General features: G+C 39.8%; 2 protein-coding genes across 2 annotated transcripts in view; both read left to right on the top strand.

Moving 5' to 3' along the window:
- LOC107693951 (mediator of RNA polymerase II transcription subunit 13-like) overlaps positions 1 to 13,273 on the top strand; it is an 89,066-nt gene extending 75,793 nt beyond the window's left edge. Inside the window, exons 16-31 of the mRNA XM_016493526.1 lie at positions 295 to 447; positions 590 to 1,350; positions 2,068 to 2,235; positions 2,399 to 2,622; positions 2,918 to 3,107; positions 3,207 to 3,630; positions 3,807 to 4,026; positions 5,563 to 5,754; positions 6,540 to 6,763; positions 7,016 to 7,158; positions 7,428 to 7,586; positions 10,218 to 10,403; positions 10,540 to 10,694; positions 11,065 to 11,229; positions 11,905 to 12,005; positions 12,094 to 13,273. Of these exons, the coding sequence (XP_016349012.1) occupies positions 295 to 447; positions 590 to 1,350; positions 2,068 to 2,235; positions 2,399 to 2,622; positions 2,918 to 3,107; positions 3,207 to 3,630; positions 3,807 to 4,026; positions 5,563 to 5,754; positions 6,540 to 6,763; positions 7,016 to 7,158; positions 7,428 to 7,586; positions 10,218 to 10,403; positions 10,540 to 10,694; positions 11,065 to 11,229; positions 11,905 to 12,005; positions 12,094 to 12,226 (3,598 nt within the window). The 3' untranslated portion in view covers positions 12,227 to 13,273. The remainder of the gene's footprint in view (positions 1 to 294; positions 448 to 589; positions 1,351 to 2,067; positions 2,236 to 2,398; positions 2,623 to 2,917; positions 3,108 to 3,206; positions 3,631 to 3,806; positions 4,027 to 5,562; positions 5,755 to 6,539; positions 6,764 to 7,015; positions 7,159 to 7,427; positions 7,587 to 10,217; positions 10,404 to 10,539; positions 10,695 to 11,064; positions 11,230 to 11,904; positions 12,006 to 12,093) is intronic.
- Positions 13,274 to 14,622: 1,349 nt separating this feature from the next.
- LOC107693886 (integrator complex subunit 2-like) overlaps positions 14,623 to 23,788 on the top strand; it is a 27,189-nt gene continuing 18,023 nt past the window's right edge. The window contains exons 1-8 of the mRNA XM_016493418.1: positions 14,623 to 14,979; positions 15,624 to 15,920; positions 16,097 to 16,235; positions 18,091 to 18,193; positions 19,923 to 20,036; positions 22,882 to 23,012; positions 23,116 to 23,286; positions 23,373 to 23,593. Of these exons, the coding sequence (XP_016348904.1) occupies positions 15,628 to 15,920; positions 16,097 to 16,235; positions 18,091 to 18,193; positions 19,923 to 20,036; positions 22,882 to 23,012; positions 23,116 to 23,286; positions 23,373 to 23,593 (1,172 nt within the window). The 5' untranslated portion in view covers positions 14,623 to 14,979; positions 15,624 to 15,627. The remainder of the gene's footprint in view (positions 14,980 to 15,623; positions 15,921 to 16,096; positions 16,236 to 18,090; positions 18,194 to 19,922; positions 20,037 to 22,881; positions 23,013 to 23,115; positions 23,287 to 23,372; positions 23,594 to 23,788) is intronic.

Below are 23,788 nucleotides of genomic sequence, written 5' to 3'. Positions count from 1 at the left end.
ACACTCGGCATTCTCACACTCGCACACACGTACGGTCCATGTGGCACAAGCTGTGCTTTCATTTCTTGCACAGCGGCCTGTTGGACCGTCTGTCTAAAAATAGTTTCTCCCTCCCCCCCCAGAGGTCTTCTTGGGGTACAAGCACAGTACTGCAGCTCATGATGTTAATATCCAATAATCATCTGTGGTAGTGAGAATAGACGAGATGTTTTAAATGTTGCTCATTTGTTGTAGGGTTTGACTTCAGTGATGTCCCAATTAACCTCTTGTCTTTTTCTGCTTTTTGCACTCTAGTGAAAACAATGCTATGGAACAAGAGTATATCCAGACGTACACCCCTCAGACCCACACACCATTCTTGTCTAACAGCGCTCCACCCAGCAACAGCGGCACGAGCATCCTCCCATCCCCTGCCACGCCTCGCTTCTCAGCACCCACCCCTCGTACCCCAGGAACAAGAGTATATCCAGACGTACACCCCTCAGACCCACACACCATTCTTGTCTAACAGCGCTCCACCCAGCAACAGCGGCACGAGCATCCTCCCATCCCCTGCCACGCCTCGCTTCTCAGCACCCAACCCTCGTACCCCACGGACCCCCCGGACCCCCAGAGGCCCAGCCAGTGTGCAAGGTTCCCTCAAATATGAGAACTCGGACTTGTACTCGCCGGCCTCGACGCCCTCCACCTGCAGGCCGCTCAACTCTGTGGAGCCTGCGACGGTTCTCTCCATCCCCGAAGCCCACAGCCTATACGTCAACCTCATCCTGTCGGAGTCCGTCATGAACCTGTTCAAGGACTGCAACTTCGACAGCTGCTGCATCTGCGTCTGCAACATGAACATCAAAGGCGCCGACGTGGGCATCTACATCAGCGACCCCAACATGGAGGCCCAGTATCCCTGTGGGTGCGGCTTCAGCGCTGTCGTCAACAGGCGCTACGGTAATGGCTCCGGCCTCTTCCTGGAAGACGAGCTGGATATCATCGGACGGGGTTCGGACGTGAGCCAGGAGGCGGAGAAACGCTTTGAGGCGATACGGAGCACGTCGCTGGAGAAGACAGGGGGTGGAGGAAAGGATCGAGTCCCGGACGAGCTTATCTCTGTCCTGCAGGATCAGTGCACTAATCCCTTCTCCCCTACGCTGGCGTTGGACCCAGAGGGACTGTCTTCCCAAGGGCCAGGGGGCGCCTGTGTACCACCATGTGTGCGTGTGGAGGAAAGGGACTTCCACAACGACTGTTACCTGGCTCTAGAACACGGGCGGCAGTTCATGGATAACATGTCCGGTGGGAAGGTGGACGAGACACTGGTGAAGAGCACGTGTTTGCACCATTGGGCCAAACGCAGCGGTGAGAGATTAGAGCATGTTCGCCATTTGTTCACTTCATTTCTGTTTATGATAAAAATCAATACTCATCATTAGGCTGGTACTTTAATTATTACAGATATGATCATAATAGAAGGAAGACATTCACATTTACAAAAGAGAAGATGGCCATGATAACTTGGTCAAAGTTGATCCTACTTACTTTAATACACATTCCTGGTCTTACTGTGAGCAATTATTTGTTATCAGTCCTTTCTTTTACAGTTGACCGCATATTACCATTTATGTGTTCTGCTAGTGATGCAACAAAATTTCCGAAACCAAAAATAATTTCAATTTTCTGTTTTTGAACAAAATAGCTGAAATCATGGATTGAAATAGTGCCAGTGGCAGCATTTATTTTATTGCACATGTTGTAGATTGTACAACAGGTAAACATCTTAGCAGTGTGGACACACTTCACTGTGACCAAGAATGATTGCAGAGTAGCAATATGTAAAATTGTTTTGGCTAAAATATTGAGAGATGCCTCATTTCTGAACTTTATTATTTACTAAGTTTATTTTTTTTCCCTAAATGAATTTTTTTTTGGTTTTGGTGTTTTTGGTAAAAGATTTGTTTCTGTGTATTATCTGTGTTCTACTTATGTTTATTGTTTATATATGGTAGTAAATGTTGAATATTGACAGATTTGAGTATATGTATTAAACTCACTCTCTCTCTCTCTCTCTCTCTATAGCAGTGGATGTGAGCGGGCTGTGCTCTCAGGATGTGTTGAGAGTTCTCCTCTCTCTTCAGCCTGTTCTTCAGGATGCCATCCAGAAGAAGAGGACTATTCGCTCATGGGGAGTCCAGGGGCCTCTCACATGGCAGCAGTTTCACAAGATGGCTGGAAGAGGGTCTTATGGTAAGCAGCAAGGGCACTTGTTGAGCAAAAAGGCCATCATGATTTTTGGAGTGGAAATGTTCAAAATTACCCATTGACAAGACTTTGTTAGTGGACTTTGAAATTGCTGGCAGGGGCAACCTTGATACCACACACCTGTCACTCTGACTTTACTTCTCTCCAGGCACTGATGAGTCTCCGGAGCCGCTGCCCATTCCTACCTTCTTGGTTGGGTATGAGTATGACTTTGTGGTGCTGTCTCCCTTCGGCCTGCCCTACTGGGAGAAGCTACTGCTGGATCCCTTTGGCTCCCAGAGAGACGTGGGCTATCTGGTCCTCTGCCCGGACAGCGATGCTCTCCTCTCTGGAGCCAAGAGCTTCTTTAGAGAGTTGACAGCGGTCTACGAGGTGAGAGAGTTTGTCAGTCTTTAATTTTGTCTCTCACTGTCCACCTTACTTTAACACGGAAGTAAGCTATTTCCTGTGAATGGGTGAGGCTTCCGATTCATTAGCCAATATAAGTAAATAACTAGAAGAATTCAGTAAACAGTAAAATATTTTTGCAACAAGCCAGTGTGATAATGAATACAATAATAAATTATAATAATTTGATGTGACTGACATTAGAAGCCTTGCGCTTTTTTTAACATTTCCTGGATTCTCTGGCCTGCTTTCTGATTAGTCTCTTTCTGTTTCTGCCCAGTCTTGTAAGCTTGGTCAGCATCGACCAATCTCCAAAGTGCATGCTGATGGCATTGTTAGGGTGGGTGGAGCAGCTGCCAAGAAGCTCTCAGAACAGCCAGTCAGTGATTGGTTCCTGAAAGCAGCTAGTGGCAGCAGTGATGCATTTGCCAAGCTCAAACTGTTTGCCCAAGTCTGCAGACATGACCTCGGTAAGACCCATCTCTCTCTCTTCGTTATCCCTGCTGTCACAGAAATATATCAAAGAGTACTTGTCTCACTAATCTTCATCTTGTTCCCTGTTTCTTCAGCTCCATACCTCGCTACACAGTCATTGGACAGCTCTCTTCTTATTCAGCCAACCCCTGTCCCTTCTTCCACCCAATCATCTTCCTCGCAATCCTCAGGCTCCGCCTCCTCCAACTCCCAAACCTCAATGGCCTCTGGAGGCTCCGCCCTCAACAACAACAGTGCTGCCAGCAACAGTGGCTCAGGCCTGCCAGACAACACCAATAACACCCCCTCCTCCTCCTCCTCCTCCTCAGGCCCTCAGGGCAGCAGCATCCAGTCTGCCAAGCCCAGCTCGTTCCCTCCCATGGGAGTCCTGGGAGTCCAAGGTAACAGCTCCCAGTCTGGGGCTCTGGGCCAGCAGGCTGTCACCCAGAACTCAAGCCTCTCTGGAGACAATTCAACCGTCAACAGCCAGACTCAGGGGCCATCTGAACCACCAGAGAGGTACACAATGTATTTGTTGCCTTTTCCTGTCTTAATAGTAGCATCATGTATAAATTGAAGTCCTGTCAAAATGTAATGTAACTTGTAAAACACTTAAATACTCGGGTTTAACTCAGGTTAATCAGGTTTTGTGTTAAAAGCAAATTAAAGACCCTTTCTTTTCCCATTTTAATCAGCACTATGGAGAGAGAAAAGGTCGGAGTTCCTACGGATGGAGATTCCCATGCCATCACGTACCCACCTGCCATCATGATCTATATTGTGGACCCCTTCTCATATGAGGCGGCGGAGCCAGGGGCGTCACAATCAAGCATGTGGACGCTGGGACTCCTCCGCTGCTACCTGGAGATGCTGCAGGCCCTTCCAGCTCACATCCGCAACTCTGTGTTTGTACAGGTAGGTACAGCAGATGATACTAGACATCCTTTACAGTTGGACACATCTTTAAAGGGGTCATCCGATGCTACATGCACTTTGACAAGTTGTTTGAACTGAAATGTGTGTTGGCAGTGTGTGTACACAACCACCCTATAATGATAAAAATCCACTCAGTGGTTTTTTTTTAATCTACTAAAATCTTTCCCCCTTTCTCAAATCGAGCCGATCTCAGATGCCTGTCTGTGTGACGTCACAAAAACAGGCCCCTCCCACGGTAGTTTGATTGACATTAGCGTTTCAGCACAGACTGGACTGGTGTCTTACCTTAGACCCACCCTGGGTGAGCTGTCATCAGTCCGCCATTGTTTCACCACTGGAGCAGATGTAGACAAGAATGACTCCTAAGCGATTGAGGTGTTTTGTTGTTGGATGTAATAATGAACATAGCAGTCGTCATTTACTCACGACATCTGAGCCGCTGAAGACACAGTGGATTACATTTGTTTCTGAAGGGAATGCGCCCCCGATCGACATAAATGCATTTATGTTTGCGCGAATCATTCATGATCCAGCCTCACCTACAGAAGAAGTGAGTATAAGGTTTTTTTAATGAATCTTTGCAAATCGCCTTTCCTAATAATGTGCTAATTAGCAAGTTTCACGATGAATGCGGCTAAAGTAAACAGTCTCTCTGAGAGCATCTCGGAAGAGAGGGGAGGGGTCAGCAGAGCTCATTAATATTTAAAGGAAAGTGCTACAAAAAGGATTTCTCTGAAAAAAGCTGTTTTTGAAAGGGTAAAAAAAGGTGTTTTTTTACACTACCATTGAGAAATTTTAACTTCAAACTGTTACAGACTTTTCATTAAGACCCTAAAGAATCATATCAACTTGTGGAAAATGGGCATCGGATGACCCTAATGCAGCAAAAAGTCTAGTGCAGTGGTTCACAACTAGGGGGCCCCAAGATGACTTTCAGTTATTTGAAATAAGATAAAACAAGCATTAAAATCTGCTAAAAACAAACAAAAAAAAAAAATTTATTTATTTTTTATTCACTCTTTTTTTTTTTTTCTTTGAATAACCAGGGTTCCCATTGTTTTCAACCTGGATATATGAACCCTAGTTTTAAAAGTGTTTCTAAGTAATTAATTAAATACAATTCCATGGGTACTTTTATAACGAATATATGTTTTTGTAGTTATGCCAAGTTGTCAAATTTTTGTGAATTGTGGGTAAAAAAAATCATTCTTATCCAGTGAATTATGAACAACTGGAAAAGTCATTTAAATTCATTGGTTAATGAGAGTGGGAACCCTGAAGAACATTTAGCTCTTAAAACTTCTGGAATCCTGCAGTTTAATGTATAGAAACTAGGAATGTTGGGCAAATATTGTTGTGAAAAATGGGGGACCTTGAAGTCAAGAACCACTGATCTAGTGTGACTTAATTTCCCTCGGTCTCAAATAGACACCTATAGAAAAGAACGGCAGATACGATGTGAGGAAGATAGTGAAACAAATCACTGTTTTACATCTGTGCACTTTGTGTTCTTAGATTGTCCCCTGTCAGTACTTGCTCCAGCCGGTGAGGAGTGAAGAGAGGTACCTCTACGCCCAGCACCTCAAGTCTCTGGCCTTCTCCGTCTTCACCCAGTGCAGAAGACCCCTCCCAACCTCCACCAATGTGAAATCACTGACGGGTTTCGGCCCCGGCCTCGCCCTCGACACTTCCCTCAGGAACCCAGATGTGAGTGAGGTTCAGCAGATCGATTGGTTGACAAATTCAAAAGCAGTTCCCTTTTTTGTTTTATAGAAATGGGTAGCTCAGACAGTCGCCAAAGCACCTTGAATATAAAAAAAAAATACACATTAGCATTGCTAAAGGTCCGTCAATGCTCCAGACTGACGTGTTAAAGTGCCAGTCCCCAGTGCCAGCAGTGTCAAAATGAACACCCTTATTTGAGGCTCCCAGAGCCCATGGTTCTGACCTCCTCCATAGAGCTCCCGCCCTGGCAGCCCATTCAGGCTCTTTAACGGCTCTCAGTGCTGTATGAGAACTCGGTGACGTGTGGAGACTGTTACACTGACCTCCCTGTCCTGGAACAAAACCAAAGGGGACTCGCACAACCCAACAGTTCTCTTTCCATTATCTGCTTGGGCAGCTCCGTGAGACCTCCCTAATGGGATCCGGCTTGCAAGTTTTGGCAGAGGAATCCGAAAGCTCCACTTGCTCTCCTTTCTTCACCGAGCTATTTGTAGAATCCAATTTTCTCGCTACACTCACTAGCACCGTTTCTCCCACCCCACTTCCTTCCCCACTCACAAAAGAGATGTGACTACTCGGTGGGGTTTATTGATTTCATAAGAGAGGAAAAGGTTATGTTGACATGCCTGGGTATGAGGCTGATGGTTTGACCTTAGGCCCTTCACTTTTGTCCTCTTGTCCTGATCTTTGCGGTTTTTATAGGGGGATAAAGTGTCAACTTAAGTTATGTCACTATTTTCCATTAACATATGACTATCTTGCCACAGAGACCGGAGTGTCTGCGATTGTACATGCCACCCTTCATCCTGGCCCCAACGAAAGACAAGCAAACTGAGCTGGGTGAGACTTTCGGAGAGGCGTCTCAGAAGTATAACGTCCTGTTTGTGGGCTACTGCCTGTCACATGATCAAAGATGGCTGTTGGCCACCTGTACGGACCTGTACGGCGAGCTGCTGGAAACCTGTATCATCAGCATAGACGTACCCAACAGGTGAACTACAAAAAACGTCCTCACTCAGTAGCATTGTGCGATATGCAGGTGGTTTGTAAAGTATGCAGAATTAATTATTCACTCAACACTTTACCATTATCACCACCACAGCCATGACAAGTGAGAGACCGGACACCTTTGTAAAACTTTTACTGTCATCTCCATGATGATGTACATTTTAAGTATAACAAATTTACATATTTAACTAGTTTAAGGATTGAGACTAGAATGTTTCTGTTTTTGTCATCTCAGAGCAAGAAGGAAAAAGGGATCTGCCCGGAAGCTGGGCCTACAAAAGCTTTGGGATTGGTGTCTAGGTTTGGTTCAGATGACATCATTGCCATGGAGAGTGGTGATTGGCCGGCTTGGACGAATAGGGCATGGAGAGTTGCGAGGTAATGCCCATGTAAATGGTTTTTAGGCCTTTAACCTTGAGAGTATTCATAGTTTTGACTCTAGTGCTTACTGCTTTTTTAAAATGATTGCTAAATAAATGTATTATTATTATTATTATTAATTATAACATTGTAGTTTTATTAAAATAAGGGAAATTTATTAAGTGGCATCCTTCTAGCCAATTGACTGATCAGCATCCTGGAGTGCACATCCAGTGGACGCATTTTTTGCACATAGGAATGAATTTGATTATTTTTTCCTCTCTCAGACTGGAGTATTTTACTGAGCAAACGGAATCTGCAGTCAGTGTCTCGGAGGCTGAAGGAGAATTGCAAGCTGTGCGGGATCTCAGCAGCTGACACTCCCAGCATCCTTAGCGCCTGCCTGGTTGCCATGGAACCCCAGGGCTCATTTGTCATCATGCCAGGTAGAATCACACTTCCTGTTACTCTCCGTATGGTGTGCATACGGTCGTCCTTATTTTTATGGCTAGTTTGATGCATTAGCTGTAATTAGTGTGCATAGTTAGTTTCTGCTCTATTTGTAGCACAAAAGGGAATTGTAAAAATAATGACGCTTTTCTGAAAACTCTTCAGACTTTAATATTAAAATGCATTTTAAACCGGATTGGAATAGGATAATTAAACATATAAAATATAAAAATATTCTTCATACCCTTCACTGCTGTAGTCGTGCATAGGGATGGGCGATAAGGGCTCAATAATATATCACGATATTTCTGCTATTTATTGCAATAACAATATCAATGACGATAATTCAGGGAATCCTGTTTCTTTAGAGAAAAGTATTATCTTTCCTATTTTTACCCAAAATAGGGTGTTGTAAGCATTAATGAGTACACACGTAATGTAAAGACTGTTTAATTTATACTGGATGCTGGAGGGCGCTCTTGCACAGAAACTCCACATATCCATAGCAGAAGTAATACTACTGACGATGCTCCAGGAAGGTATCCAGTAGGGATGCACCGATCTGATATTCATATCGAGTATCGGCTCCGATAGTGCCATTTCTCTCGGATCGGGTATCGGTCAGAGAGGGCTGATCCAAATCCGAGATTTATTTATTTGTTTTTCCGATTGTGCGAATTATTCTGTGTTACTTCTGAAGCCATATGATAGCTTAATGTGGGCTACATAGGAATATTTAAGTCCTTACATTGACTGTTTAATTCATACTGGAAGCCGGAGGGCGCTCTTGCACAGAAACTCCACATATCCATAGCAGAAGTAATACTACTGACGATGCTCCAGGAAGGTATCCAGTAGGGATGCACCGATCTGATATTCATATCGAGTATCGGCTCCGATAGTGCCATTTCTCTCGGATCGGGTATCGGTCAGAGAGGGCTGATCCAAATCCGAGATTTATTTATTTGGTCCTATCGTATCTATCATATGTTGTTGCCTTTAAAAAAATATGCTATACATTTAAAGGAAATGTATTTTCATTTTATAGTATATACTTATATATAAATACATTCATGAATGTTTTTAATGAATGGATTTTATAATAATACAAATAACAATGTGTAACATTTTACCATATTTAGTGCAACAATTTTATTTGTTCCCCACAAAATAATTTTTTCCCTAAATGTTTGGATTTCTAAAATTATTGTGCACTGATTTTTCTAGAATAACCTTTGCTGCCGAATTATCCACTAACCTAGTTTATGATACATTTTTGTCATAGATTATAAATATACATAGGCCTATATTTTTTCATATTTATTGTTTATTTTATTTTTCTTTATAATGAAGTAATCTGTATAGTAGATTGTGAAAGAATGATTATCAGTTCCACACACAGAGATATATAAATTCTACATTTATTTAAATTAGGGAAAAAAACTTCACTGGTATCGGATCGGTATCAGTATCGGCCAATACCGAACCCTATGTATCGGAGGCAAAAAAGGCGGATCGGAGCATCCCTAGTATCGTTATCGTTGAATAAAATGCACAACGGAGATAGAGACATTTTAACTGATGAAACTTGAGGAAAATAAACATATGATTGCACAAAATATATGGTTTATCTGTGTTCTTCAATCTTGGGTATTTTTATAAGGAAAGTATATAATGTAATGTTAATCGACATGGCCTTTATCACTGTATATAATACTATCATTCTGGTCACAAAAAGAAGTATTTCAAACACTCGACTATGTTATTAAGTTAATTTGGAGAAAAAGCATGTCAATAAATTATATCTTTGTTGGACAACAGGTTTGTAAACAGGCTCATACACATGCAAAACTGTATCGCACATGTGCTAGGCTAGTGTAGTACATTTATTCAGACAGATTTTTTTGTGCACTGTACAGCCCTAACTAAACCAGGTACAGATTGTAAAAGGAGCTCGAGCTCCTCATTTAGCGATATAGGCTGCTACTCCTCGATTTGACGTCTGCCTTCTCCGATGTCGCTCCGCACTGTCGCAAACAGAAATATGTCAACAACTAGACTTTATCGTTATTATCGCGGGAAGACTAATTCTTATCGTGGGGAGAATTTTTACCGGTATATCACAAATGATAAGATATCGCCCATCCCTAGTTGTGCGTCTCTTTGCTGTGGATGTGAATGATAGCCTCAGTGTGTCATAACGCATGTGTCTGCTGTCCCTATCTGATATACACTCCTGTGTGTGTCTCGATCTCATAAAACACTTTTCTGCACTCCTATTGATTCCTGTGCTGGTGTGATGATACTAAAGATCGATGGCTTTATTTGACACAAGCTTGTCATAGTATCAAGATGTATTGCATCTGATGGATTTTGCCCATCACTCACAGAGCTTACAGAGCAACAGGGTTTTTTTCCCTTTTTTCATACTAGGATGCCTATGCAAGGAAAAAAATGGTTTTAGCTTATTAAAAGCGAATTTCGATTTCAGTCAAACCTGATTCAGTAATGAAAATAACAGCTAATAATATCTTGCACTTCCATCAATGAATCCTTGTTTCTCTTGATCTCATATTCAGTCAGTCAGTCTGTCATTTTAATCTTTTCTGTCTCTTTTCTTTGTCCAGACTCTGTGTCAACAGGTTCGGTGTTTGGTCGCAGTACAACTCTGAACATGCAGACGTCCCAGCTGAGCACCCCGCAGGACACGTCTTGCACACACATCCTGGTGTTCCCCACCTCTGCTTCTGTGCAAGTCAATAGCTCCAACTACCCGCATGAGAACATTGACATTGCCTTCAACCCTGGCAATGGTGAGGAACAACACTGTCTTATTTCCAGTCTATTTACTTGGTAGTTTGTGTTTTTGCCCTACTTGAAGATTTTGCCATATGAATTAGTTGCATGCCAATGCAAATAAATTATACTGAATCCTTGCTTCATTTCCAGATGGATCAGATCCAATGGGAGGCATCTTTTACCTTCTGGAGCAGGAGAATGACCTGGTTGATCCTGACATCATAAATATCCTTCCTGCCTCACCCACCACGTCACCAGTCCACTCACCTGGATCCCAGTACCCCCACGGAGGAGATGGGAGCAAGGTAGCTGAGATTGACCACTAAAAGGAACAAATAACCAGCATGTTAAGAGAAATGGCATGAACTTTGACTTGCAGACATAAAAGTAATAAGAATAAAAGACAAAACTCTTTGAGCTTTTTAAGGTTTTAAAGGGACATTTCACGTAAAAATAGTCATTTACTCACATCGTTCTAAACCCAAAAGACTTCAGTTAATCTTCAAAACACAAATTAAGATATATTTAATGAAAGCTAAGAGAGGCACTGAGAGTAGTACTGATTTACTGAGAGTTATTGTTGCTCACTTTCTTGTCACTCTCATATAAAAGTGTCTTTTTTCCTTTCTGTTTTGTATTTTTTGGAGCTCATCTCTATCTTTTCTTCTTTTTCAGGGTCAAAGTACAGACCGCATGGAGTCTCATGAAGAAGCTCCCAATATCCTCCAGCAGCCATTAGCTCTGGGCTATTTTGTGTCCACAGCTAAAGCAGGTCCACTGCCTGACTGGTTCTGGTCCGCGTGTCCTCAGGCACAGAACCAGTGTCCCCTTTTCTTAAAGGTAATTGCTCCTTGCTCATAATGCAGACATTTTTCTCTTGGGATTTGTACATTATTGCATCAAATTTCCTTAGTAAAAATTGATTCATCTCTAAGGAATACTGTAAATGTGCAAAATGGATATTAGACTATATGCAGAGCCAACAAAACGTTGTTCAGAATGTCATTTTCTTCAGAAAGCAGTGTGATACTGCACCCATCTACCTGTCATGCTTTATCCAGGTCACATGACCTTTCGTTTCCTCCTCATGCAGCATTTATAGAGAATCCTGCAATGGGGGATTTTTAAATAATTCAGTACTCAGGGATTGGGCCAGACTGCTGTTGGTGTGCATAAGAGAGAGCAGGAGAGAAACATTTGAGCTCGCAAAATGTGTTGACATGAATTATTAAGGCAAAGCATTTGATTTGATAAGCAGCTGTTTGTTTATTGCTGACTTGTACACAATTAAAAAGTCTGGAGCAAACCGTTCCCTAATAAAGGAAACCATAAACAGGGGTATGAATGTTTCTGGCGTCTCGTGTTTACTCGTTCATGGGCTTGTCGATTTAATTCATAACAGGCCCCGACAATGAGGGGAAATGTTCAGCTTTGTAGCTTGTTTTGGGTGGGTGTAGATTAATGGATTCTGTCGACTGAAAATTTCTTCTTGCCTCTCTCTTTCCCAACTCCCAGGCCTCTCTACACCTCCATGTGTCTTCAGTGCAATCGGATGAACTTTTGCACAGCAAACACTCTCACCCTCTGGACTCCAGTCAGACCTCTGATGTTCTCAGGTAATGTTCCTCTAAGTGTCCGGGAAGTGATATAATTCAGTTTAATGATGGCGAATGCTGAATATTCCAAAATGTTTTTCCTTCACAGATTTGTGTTGGAGCAGTACAACGCCCTTTCCTGGCTGACCTGTGACCCTGCGACCCAGGACCGCCGCTCTTGCCTGCCCATCCATTTTGTGGTGCTCAATCAAATGTACAACTTCATTATGACCATGTTGTAACACTCGCAGAGCAGAACTGAGAGCAGGACCTTATCAGGGAACGAAAAGAGGAGAGTGAAGAAAAGGTGGATCTGAAAACAACCCAACAGATAACTACAGTGCTGGACTTTATATGTACGCGAGTTACAGCGGAGATGATCTGGGTAGGCCGTCACTACACCTGAGACCCAGCACTGTGGAGGAGAATCAGGCGTCTGGTGTTTATAACACTCACTCAAAGAGAAAAAGAGGAGAAATGGAGGCCTTGGATGAGTAATCGGCAGCGTGGAGGCCAAAGAAGGAAGACGGGAAGTGCTGACTGGTGGTGTTCTACATCCCTGGATCCACGGCTACTACGACGGTAGAGCGCGGCTCCTCAGTTAGCATGGATTCGGCCAGTTCTATAATCGATGTGTATGGCGAAGTAACCTGTATAGATTCTGATGGAAAGGGACTTTGATGCTCTATGAAATGAGAGAATGAATTCTTGGTTCTAAGACCTCTAATTCTGTTTCTTTTGGATGGGATTATATCCAAACGAAATGCCTGCATCTGTCTTATTTATTGTAAGTTTTTAATGTATAATTTGTCTGATTTCTTAACCTCTTTTATATATAAAAGTTCTAGAAGGTTTGTATCGCCTTCCTGCTTTAAAGCAATTGGTCAAAAATATATGTACTCGTCTTAATTACAAAAACAAACCAACAAAAACCCACTAAAAAGATGAATAAAATAAAGTTGCGGTAGGTTGCTTTTAGAGTATTATTTTTTGTAAGGGAGACAGATTATTTGTATTGTCACCATGTACAGAGGAGACCGGATGGGGGTTTCTGTCCACGTCTTTGCGTGTGGACACAATTACAGCTAAGCTTTAGCTGCACGGGACTTGTACAGCAATGAAGTTCACTGTGTTTAAAAATAAAGAGGTACATTGTCGTATATTGTATTTTATACCACACATTTAAACACAAAAACTAAAAACTGCAATATATAAATAATTATATATGAATGCCGCACCAGCCTTGGGTGGCACTGCTTCTGTTTTAGGAATAAAAAGAGTCAACTTCATGTTTTTCCTGTGCTTGTGTTTTTTGGGGGGAGGGACTGTGATGTGAAATCCAAAATCCGATTGTTGTGAAGGAGGCTTGCGGCTTTGATAAAGATCTAAAATAACGCTTCTAGCCCCCCTTTAGAAGTTCATCCATTTCACTTCACCTCGCCCTCCCTGATTATCTCTCCTGCTTGCACCATTTCTGAGTGATAATGGACACTTTTAGACCAAAATCACTTTTCTTTGAGTGTGACAAAGAAATGTGTGGTGTAAATGGACTTTACAACCAGATCTGGGTGCCTGTTGGAAATGCAGTGTTTGTGCACAGAGAAAGATCTATTTCCTGTATCTTACTCTGTTCAGAATAAACTGTATGCTGATATTCAAAGACCCTGGGATTTCTCTTACCTCCCACACCAGTTCTACATCCTTTCCAAATGCAAGTGTGTGATGTACAGCATGTAAAGAGCTATAGGGTCAAGCATGTGTGATGGTTTCACAGTTTACCCTTTGTGAAAATCAGCTATAGAAGTTCAAGTGAAGCATTCATATTTCAAATAAATATTGGTAATCATGGGCCTAGTAATAATTTAACAAGGATATTTGCAAACTGCCACTGTAAAATGTGTTTGCAGTTACTGTTTTCATAACAAATACCATATTTTGCTTTATGAAAAAATAGAATTACATTGATCTAACCATTCTTGTGTAGGTTGCACCTGTGTATACTGTGGTCTTACTATGAATGCTACATTTAAAATATAATTACTATAACTAGTAAATATGAACACAAATGCCACATTTACTGTACCAATTCTAATAAACGCAAACGCCATAAAAGGTAAAAAAATAAAAATAAAAAATACATGTTCTATAATTAAATAATTATGATTATCTGTAATACAATAGAAAAATTGTTGAATGGGAAAATGTTTCTGAAAAAGCTTACCTTGCTAACTTACTTGCAGCTACCATTTAATGGTTAAAGGGGTCATATGATGCTTTTTTAAAGATGTTTTGAGACTTTAGTCTTTGCAACTTCAGGGATCTTATCTATTCACGAACAGCTTGTAACACTCCAAAGAGAAAGGAAAACTTGAAATCGCATCATATGACCCCTTTAAATGAGTCTCCGTTGTTCTCTCATGGTTGTGTCTCAAACCCAAGAGAGCTGTTTTCATAGATAGCATATTGGGCATCACAGACAAGATGGAATTTTATTTATGTAAAAATTATTTTTTATCTTTATTGTAAATGTTCCATATTTATTGCGCTGTGAAGAGAATTTAACTATGAACACGCCAGTGATGGCCAAACAATGGTGTCTAGGTAGGCGGCTCACTAGGTTTTGAGACGCAGTCAGAGTTCAGCATGCACACCGAAGGCAGATGAGCGCTTGTGCTAAAACAATTCACCATTCTACCTTTTAGCTTGCTGTCAGTAAACAGTCTGTGGGACGTAGATGGTTTTATGCAGAATAAGTCAATTATGTGAAGCATACAAATATTAATATTGGAATTATAGTGCTTCAAAGTTACATCTTGATGAATGGATCTCTTTTTATTAGCTCTAGCAGCTAGCCTGTTAGCTTTCCGCTGAACTCTACTACTTAACCGACGACGCTCAACTTCCTGTAGGCGTGAGAATCACGAAAGACCGCGGTCTCGCGGGCCTCATCGGGGCTTGTGTTTCTGGAGTAGCCAGCGGGTCTGGTAAACTTGAGGTAAGTCGGTTCCACTACTGTTCCACGGTCCCTAATGATACAAAATACTATTTTATTAGATTCTGATAAATTAACGCGCAAGCTAAAGAGTTTGATACGTTAAATATAACTTTGTATTTCATTGTGCTGTGCATCTGAGGGAAGTTCTCCACAGTGAGCATTCGAAAGTGTTTTAAATAGTATTTTAAATATTTTTTTGGAGCAACAAATGTTAAAACGTGAATATACATTTTTATAAATACACCTAAAATCGAAGTACACTCGCTATTATACCATGGGATTGTTTTATTACCATATTCATATTCTATAGTATTTACAGACTTTTACTATATACTTAAAAGAATAGCATAGCATTACCATAGTGCATGTCCAGAACATAGGTTTAACATTGTAAGTCATGTTAATACCACAGTGCTGTTTTTGGTGTAGGGTTTAGTCACAAATGGCATCAAAAAATAAATGAAACAAAATGACAGTTATACTTCAGTGAAAAAAAATAATAAATCCCGTAGTCATTTATTATTATGATTTTACAGTAATAGCAATAGTTGTGTACTAACTAATATTATGTAAAGTATGGTTATTATAAACTTTTTAAATCTAAAATGTTTACTTTCTTTGTCTTTCCCTTTCATTCTTTGCAGCAGAATGGCAGACAGTGTCAGTCTTCAGTTTGTGAGCCCATATGCATTTGAGGCCATGCAGAAGGTAGATGTGGCCAGACTAGCAGCTTTAAGTGACCCAGAGCTGCGACTCCTACTGCCCTGTCTGGTGAGGATGGCTCTGTGTGCCCCTGCAGATCAGAGTAACGCCTGGGCACAGGACAAGAAGCTAATCCTGCGACTGCTGTCAGGGGTGGAGGCGGTAAACTCCATTGTTGCACTGCTGTCTGTGGATTTCCATGCTCTGGAGCAGGACGCTAGAAAAGAGCAGCAGCTGAGGTGAGTTCAGAAGCTAGAAATTGCTTTCATGTGGCCGTTCTATAGATTCTGTTCATTGGCATAATAAATCAGATAAGTTAGTCTTTCTCAGAAGTGCTCTGAGAAATTGAGAGAGGTGTTTTGGAGGGAATTTAGCTTAAATATATGATGATTCTAATTATATTTTCTCTTTACAGGCATAAGGCTGGTGGCTCTAATGGCGAGAGCATCCTGGTCTCTCAACTGCAGCATGGTTTGACTCTGGAGTTTGAGCACAGTGATCCTCTCAGGAGACTCAGACTGGCTCTTAGTGAGCTGCTGGCCATTATGAACAAGGTTTAGTATGCTTTTATTTACTTCTGGATAATGATCTGTCCTTCACTTTAAAAGCGAAGTGTATAATTTAAAATAAAATACGTTAAAATACATTCCCCTAGTCTAGACAACTGTAAGTTAGTCCAGAAATGTGTAATTATTTTATTATGTGTTATTTCAGAACATCAACAAAAAAAAAAATATATATATATATATGAAGTTTTTTTTGCAAAAAAAAAAATTTTTTTTCTAAAACTCCATTTTATTACATTTTTAAAAATCATGTTTTTTATTATGTTATCATGTTTTTATTGTGTTTTATGTGTTAGTAAGCTTTATTTGTTAGTTATTTTTTACCTAATCAAAATAACCCAACTGCAGTTTGATTAATTGGAATGCACAATGAAAAACTACGATTTTTAAAACTTTTTATGTGTATTTGCAAATTAACTCTTCATATAAATACATACATGCATACACGCACACACACACATATATATATATATATATATACACAGTGCCTTGCGAAAGTATTCATACCCCTTAATTTTTTTCACGTTTTATGTTGCTGCCTTATCTTTTACTGCTTTAAATGACTTTTTTCCCACATCAGTATACACTCCATACACTATAATGGTAAAGCAAAAAACTGGTTTTTAACATCTTTGCAAATTTATAAAAAAAAAAAATTAAATGATTCCATTGCATAAGTATTCATACCCTTATCTGGAACAGGAGCATTCATATTGCTTGTAGATGTTATTACACTTCGAGTGAATTTAACCTGTGGCAAATTCAATTGAATGGGTATGGTTTGGAAAGGATCTGGGCTTTATGGCAGTGTGGCCAAACTCAATCCTCTCCTCAGTTGAAGACACATGAAAACACACTTGGAATATGCAAAAAGCACCTAAAGGACCCTCAGACACTGAGAAACAAGATTCTCTGGTCTGATGAACCTCAATTCCAGATATCATGTTTGAAGTAAACCAGCTCTGCTCAGCACTTAAGCACACAGCAAGAGTGGCTTACAGACAACTCTGTGAATGTCCTTGAGTGGCCCAGCCAGAGCCTGAACATAAACCCAATCAAATATTTCTGGAGAAACCTGAAAATGTGCATCTGCCCCCATCCATCCTGACAGAGCTTGAGAGGTGAAGAGAAGAGGAGAAGGATGGCAGATAATGGCCAAAAACTGATGAGCAAAACTTGTCGGCACCAAACAAAAAATACTTGAGACTGTAAATGTGCTTCAGCTAAATGTTTAGTTAAGGGTGTGAATACTTATACAATGTACTTATTTTTTGTTGTGACATTTCTGTTTTTGCTTTGTCAATATGGTGTATGGAGTGTAGATTGATGTGGGAAAAAAAAGTAATTTAAAGCAGTTTAACATAAGGCAGCAACATAACAAAACGTGAAAAATATATGTATATATGTGTATATGTATATGTATATATATACATATGTATTAATATATTATTATATATATTAATATGCTTTTCTTGAACAGAAAATCAGCATTTTTGATGAATCAATTGACACTGAAAACTGGAATAATATATGTAATTAATATAATTTAAAATATATTCAAATGGAATATTGTTAGTTTTAACCTAAATAATATTTAACAATATTAGTGTGTTTTTGTTCAAATAAATGTAGCCTTGGTGGACATAAGAGACCTATTCTCAAAACATTAAAAATACCAACCCCAAATAATATAGGTATTATGATCCTTTTAGCAAACTGAAAGACAGAAAGAACTAAATTAAAAGGCTACATGCATGCTTTCCTCAATATTTCATAAAGATGTTTGTTATCTTTAATTTATTCTGTCACACATAGTGTTAAAATATTTTCCTGTGTTCAACAGCTTGCTGACTCTAATGGCGAGTTTTTCCTCAAGTCCTCTGAGTTGTTTGAGAGCCCCGTGTACCTGGAGGAAGTGGCCGATGTTCTTTGCATCCTACAAGCAGGTGAATGGTGTAAAGACTGTCAAAAACTTTACATGAAAGTTAGTGAAAAAAACACCATTAAACTATTCTATGACACAATCATTGTTACATCGTTACAATTTTTTGGTCAAATTTCAAGAGGCAGTTGCCTTGCAGAGGTCTAAATATTTTTCTAATCTGATTTCTCAAATTCCCATTGTCCAAAGCTTTTGTTTTCTACCATTAATTCTGTATTAAATCCTCCTTCTGGGATTGGTGTTGGTCATAGCCCAGAGTTGTGTGAGAAGTTTTGCAGCTTCTTCATAAACAAAATTGCTTGCATTAAATCTCAGATTGGTTAAAAACTGAGGTTGGTATTTGTGATTCGGCCTTAGATTGGTTTGAATCCTATTTTACTGCGAAGAGTTTTTCTGTGGAGATAGGTCATTCTCATTCATCACCTACCTCTTTTACTGGTGGGGTGCCGTAGGGCTCCATCTTGGGCCCGATTTTGTTTGCTTTATATTTGCTCCCTCTTTGTTACATTTTTGAGTTTCACAAGGTCCCATATCACATTTATGCGGATGATACCCAGTTGTACATGTCAATTAAACCTGGGTCAAAGTCCTTATCCGACTTGCTTGCTTGTGTAAATGACATCAAAAGCTGGATGGGTGATCATTTTCTTCCGTTAAATGAGAACAAGACTGAAGTCATTCTATTTGGCTCCCCCCATTTGGTTAACAGCATGTCCTCTAGTTTAGGACCCTTGCAAGCAAATATCCGTACTCGTGTAAAGAACCTGGGTGTTGTTTTTGATTCAGAGTTAAAATTCGACAAGCAAATAAACTCTTGTTAGAGCTAGTTTTTTCTAGCTTAGGGGCTTACGTAAACTGAAATCTCTTTTATCTTTTAGTGATCTAGAGACAGTTATTCATGCCTTCATTTCAACCAGGCTTGATTATTGTTATATGCTGGTGTCAACCAGTTTTCCCTTTCTCGTTTGCAACTGGTTCAAAATGCTGCAGCCCGCTTCTTAATGGGGAAGAAAAAGAGGGAGCATATCACTCCTATTTTAGCACATTTACATTGGCTACCAGTTAAATTCAGAATTGAGTACAAGGTTTTAACTTTTGTGTTTATAACCTTGCATGGTCTGGCTCCAGTCTATATCTTAGACCTTATTTGTCCATCCATACTCACCCCGGAGATCTCTTAGATCATCCTCTGATAATCTATTAACCGTTCCATTGTCTCGTTTGAAATCTAAAGGTGATAGAGCCTTTTCTGTATCAGCCCTTAAGTTGTGGAATTCGTTACCTCAATCTGTTAGGTTATCATCTTCTTTATGTGCATTTAAATCATCATTGAAAACGTATCTTTTTTCTCAGGCCTATGTATAATTGTTGGATATGTTGGTCTTAGTGAGTTAAATTCTTATTCCTGATTTTTATTTGGTTTTATGGGTTAAGCTGTTGATTTAAATTGTAAACTTTGTATTTTTATCGTTGCATTGTGTTACTGTGAAGCACCTTGGTCAGCATTAATGTTGTTTAAAGGTGCTATATAAATAAAAATGACCTTGACCTTGACATCTGTAAACATTTCCTTCAGCATGTCAGAAAAGAAAAACTGGCTAAAATTATACTTCAGCTGTGCCTGTAATTTGTCTTTGTTTTGTCCTTTATTTGCTGTCTTTGAAGATAAAACTATAAATTTGTCTTAAACATAGAAAATCTTTTTTTTTTTTTTTTTAATCTGCTCCCAACAGAGCTGCCTTCTTTGCTGCCCATCACTGAGGTGGCCGAGGCCCTGCTTCACGTGCGGAATGGAGAGTGGTTCCTGTGCCTGCTGGTGGCAAATGTCCCAGACAGCTTCAGTGAGGGTATGTCCATCATCTGCTGAAATATCCAACAAATATTGAATTTAAAACAGTTAAAAATGTAACTTTTAATCCATTAACTTTTCTCTCCTTTAAAGACAACATGAAATCAACACTAATTAGATGTACTTTTTAATTACAAGTGCCTGGCCTTACTGTGCACATTTCATCAGACATGTTCATTTGTGACCCGTGCTGGCAAAATGAGTCGGAATGCGCACAGGTTAATTTTAAACTACATGCAAAAAAAAGGTCGAATTTAAGGTTTTCACAAAAATTAGTTCATTAGGCCCTCGTCTAGTGATCCCAATGCCTCCAAAGAGTAATTAAAATCTAAAATTATCTTTATTTGTTCATTTTCTGAGAGGAGTACCTTTTCTCTGCTCGCCTCTTGCGTTGACTGTCATCCGAAGCGTATGCATAAAGGCACTTCCGGTAGCGCGCAATCCCGATAAATACACATATTCACAGAATTACAGTGTTTAAGTATTCACAGTGTAATCTGTTATTTCTTAAGTGAATGTCTGGGGAAAAACATCTGATGTGTAACATTATATTAGATCTGTGCATTACAGTAGGTCTTAATATATAGGCCGTCTGTCTCATTAATGTTAATGTAACAATAAAAGAAAAGAGGGAATCAGTTGCTATTCTTGATTAAACTGCTTTTGTAGTTTTAATAATGAATTTATTTGTAATGACTACACAAAAGGGATTTTTACATTTGATTATTTGTTTTTCTTGAATGCTTTTGTTTAAATGTAAAACGAAAAAGGTAACGCATAATTTTTCTTATATTTGTTCTACTGTTTTTTTTGCATATGTTCTTATTTATAATAACAAAGATAAAATCAACAAATAGCTATATTGTGATTATTAATATAGTAATGATCATTAAGAAAAGAAGTGGAGGAAAAGATGCAATGTTGCTAGGTGATTTTGCTTTGGAACTTTCAGAGAATTTTAACTTGATTTTTCTCAAAATGGATTTTGCTGACTGTCGACTTTAAACGGGTGAAGCTCAGTCATTTTTTGTCCGATTCCAACAAATCATACATCATTTTGAAGGTCTTTTAATGTGAAAATAAATGGGGATGTGAAAAGGATTTGCTCATTGTGACTCATTTTGCCAGCACGGGTCACATTTAGAAATATTCCACATTATGAAAGTTCATTGAATTGTGAATTCACTTTTAAATAGTTGGAGTTGCATTCAGGTGTTTCTAGGTTTTGGATCAGGGATATGTACATTTGTTTTCTTTTTAACATACCAAAATATAACAGTATGTTTCGTTTTTTTCTTCATTGACTATAAAGCCACATGAAACTCAGTTTTACTTTACATTTTATCTGCTTTATGTGGCCATTGCACGATCATCTGAGAGGTGCTGAATTTCCATTTTGATGAGTATGGCAGGGCTGATTATGTGCAGTTTGGGCATGGGTGTGTTTGTGCACCTCTTTATGTGTCTATATGGGTTTTCCACAGAGATGCTCTAAGTGGAAATAAAAACATCTCTGAGTCTGCTATCTTTTCATCACTCCTAGGTCCTTGTTGAGTCAATAGCTTATTTGTGTGAGGCTCCATTCAGAGCCAGTTTGAAATGTTTCGTATTATTGAATGGCCAATTCTCAAGGCTCATTACCTAGACAGGATCTTTCATTGGGAGAATATTCCGCTCAAGGCTGAATCATTAAGGGAAAGAGCTCGTCTATAGAGATACACTGTAATCAGATGCAGCATGAATTGTGACAGATTCAGCTGCGTTTTCTCTCAATCAGGCGTTTTTTCATTAGAGGCTATTGAAACTAATATCATTCCGGCACTCGGTCATAAAAGATTCTCTGTAATTCTAATCATTCAGCGTGGCAAAATGTCATCTGTGGTTAAAATCACATAGTAAAAGGTAAACCGATATTTTAATTCAAGGTGAGAGGAGAGCTGGATTCCAAGCCAAATAAAGAAAGATTAAAATAATCTCAACTGAGCCGTAACATAGTAGGCAAGTTTAGCTGTGGTGCTCACATGGACTCACAGTATCAAATCTGGTCTACATCTTGTCCCAATAAAGGTGGCATATATAATACTTGGAATTTTTCTCAATTTACTAAGATGAACAGGAATGCTAACACACAGCTTTGTGTGTTAGCATTCCTGTTCATCTTAGTAAATTGAGACTGAACCATGTTAACCAGCCCATTCTTTTTTTCTTGATCGAATGTGTCTTTCAATAAAAAGTGTCAAAAAGCCCAAAAGAAAAAGAAAGTGAAAGAAGCCTCTTATTCTCACCAAGGATGCATTTATTTGTAAAAAAAAAACAAACAAAAAAAACACAGCAAAAACAGTAATATTAATACATATTATTACAATTAATAATAATAAGAACTGTGTTAGTTCATTCCTGTGATATGAGCTGAATTTATGCAGTCATTACTACAGTCTTCAGTGTCACATGATCTTTTAGAAATCATTCTAGTGTGTTGATTTGGAACAATTCTTATTATCAGTGTTTAAAACATTACATTTTTGGTACATGGTACATTTTTTCAGGGTTCTTTGATGAATAGAAAATTAAAAAGAATATGAAAAATCTGAAAAAGAAGTCTTTCGTAACAATTTCTATTGTATTTACTGTCACGTTTGATCAATTTAATGCATCCTTCCTGAATAAAGATTTTAATTAAATCATTACTTTTCTTACTGACCCCAGACCTTTGCACTGTACTTAATGTATGTAATAAAAATACAACAATATTAGTATATCTTTTATGTGGTTTTTAGACTGCTTAAAGTTAAAAGCAGCACATTTAATCAAAATTGCTTATGTATGTGTCCTTGTATCTCCAGTGTGCAGGGGTTTGATAAAGAACGGAGAACGGCAGGATGAGGAAAGCGTGGGTGGGCGACGCAGGACAGAAGCTCTCCGGCAGCTGTGTCAGATGAACCCTTCTCAGGCTCTGAACATCAGGGCCATGGTGGTGAGTCTCGAGCATTATACTACCTGTCATGCTTGGTAATGGGCCGCAGCTAAATTGATCAGAACCATGTGTCATTAAAATCAAGCCCTTGGTCCTTCCACAGGTGGAAGAGTGTCATCTTCCAGGTCTGGGCGTTGCTCTAATTCTAGACTACAAGCCAGACACGGCAGATGAGGCGGTCAGTCCTCTTGTGTCTTATGTCAGCGGCCTACTTCTGGGCACCAATGGAAAAGTGCGTACCTGGTTCAGTATGTTCATTCGCAATGGTCAGCAGGTAAGGAGGAACAACAGAAGCACTCAGACAATTGATGATAAGCTACATTGTAAACGCATGAAACTCATGTACGTGTCTCACTTCAGAGGAAAAGAGAGAGCAGCTCAGTGCTGTGGCAGATGCGGAGGCAGCTGCTGTTGGAGCTGGTGGCCATCTTACCCCGTTCCCGCAGTACCCATGTTCCCAACGACAGTGACATGGACTCAGAGAGCAGCTCGGGGTACTCTGGCCTGCGGGAGGAGCATGTGGTGAAGGCCAGTGCGCTGCTGCGGCTCTATTGCGCACTTATGGGGATTGCTGGTCTTAGGTATGCTACAGCTGACACATATCAGTTCTTTAAAGTATAAATGGGTGGTATAGTAACTAGAGATCGACCGATGTATCGGTTTTGCCGATTAATCAGCACTGATAGTTGATTGCTGGAATTATCGGTTATCGACAAAAATCCATGCCGATAGTTTTCCGGGTTGTGTACATTGCTAGAGAGGCTGAGAAGGGTCTG

The sequence above is a fragment of the Sinocyclocheilus anshuiensis genome, unplaced genomic scaffold (assembly GCF_001515605.1).
Source record: "Sinocyclocheilus anshuiensis isolate Anshui unplaced genomic scaffold, SAMN03320099.WGS_v1.1 scaffold694, whole genome shotgun sequence".
NCBI classification, from domain to species: domain Eukaryota; kingdom Metazoa; phylum Chordata; class Actinopteri; order Cypriniformes; family Cyprinidae; genus Sinocyclocheilus; species Sinocyclocheilus anshuiensis.
Note: the sequence above shows the minus strand (reverse complement) of the source record. Positions and strands in the feature narration are given on the sequence as shown.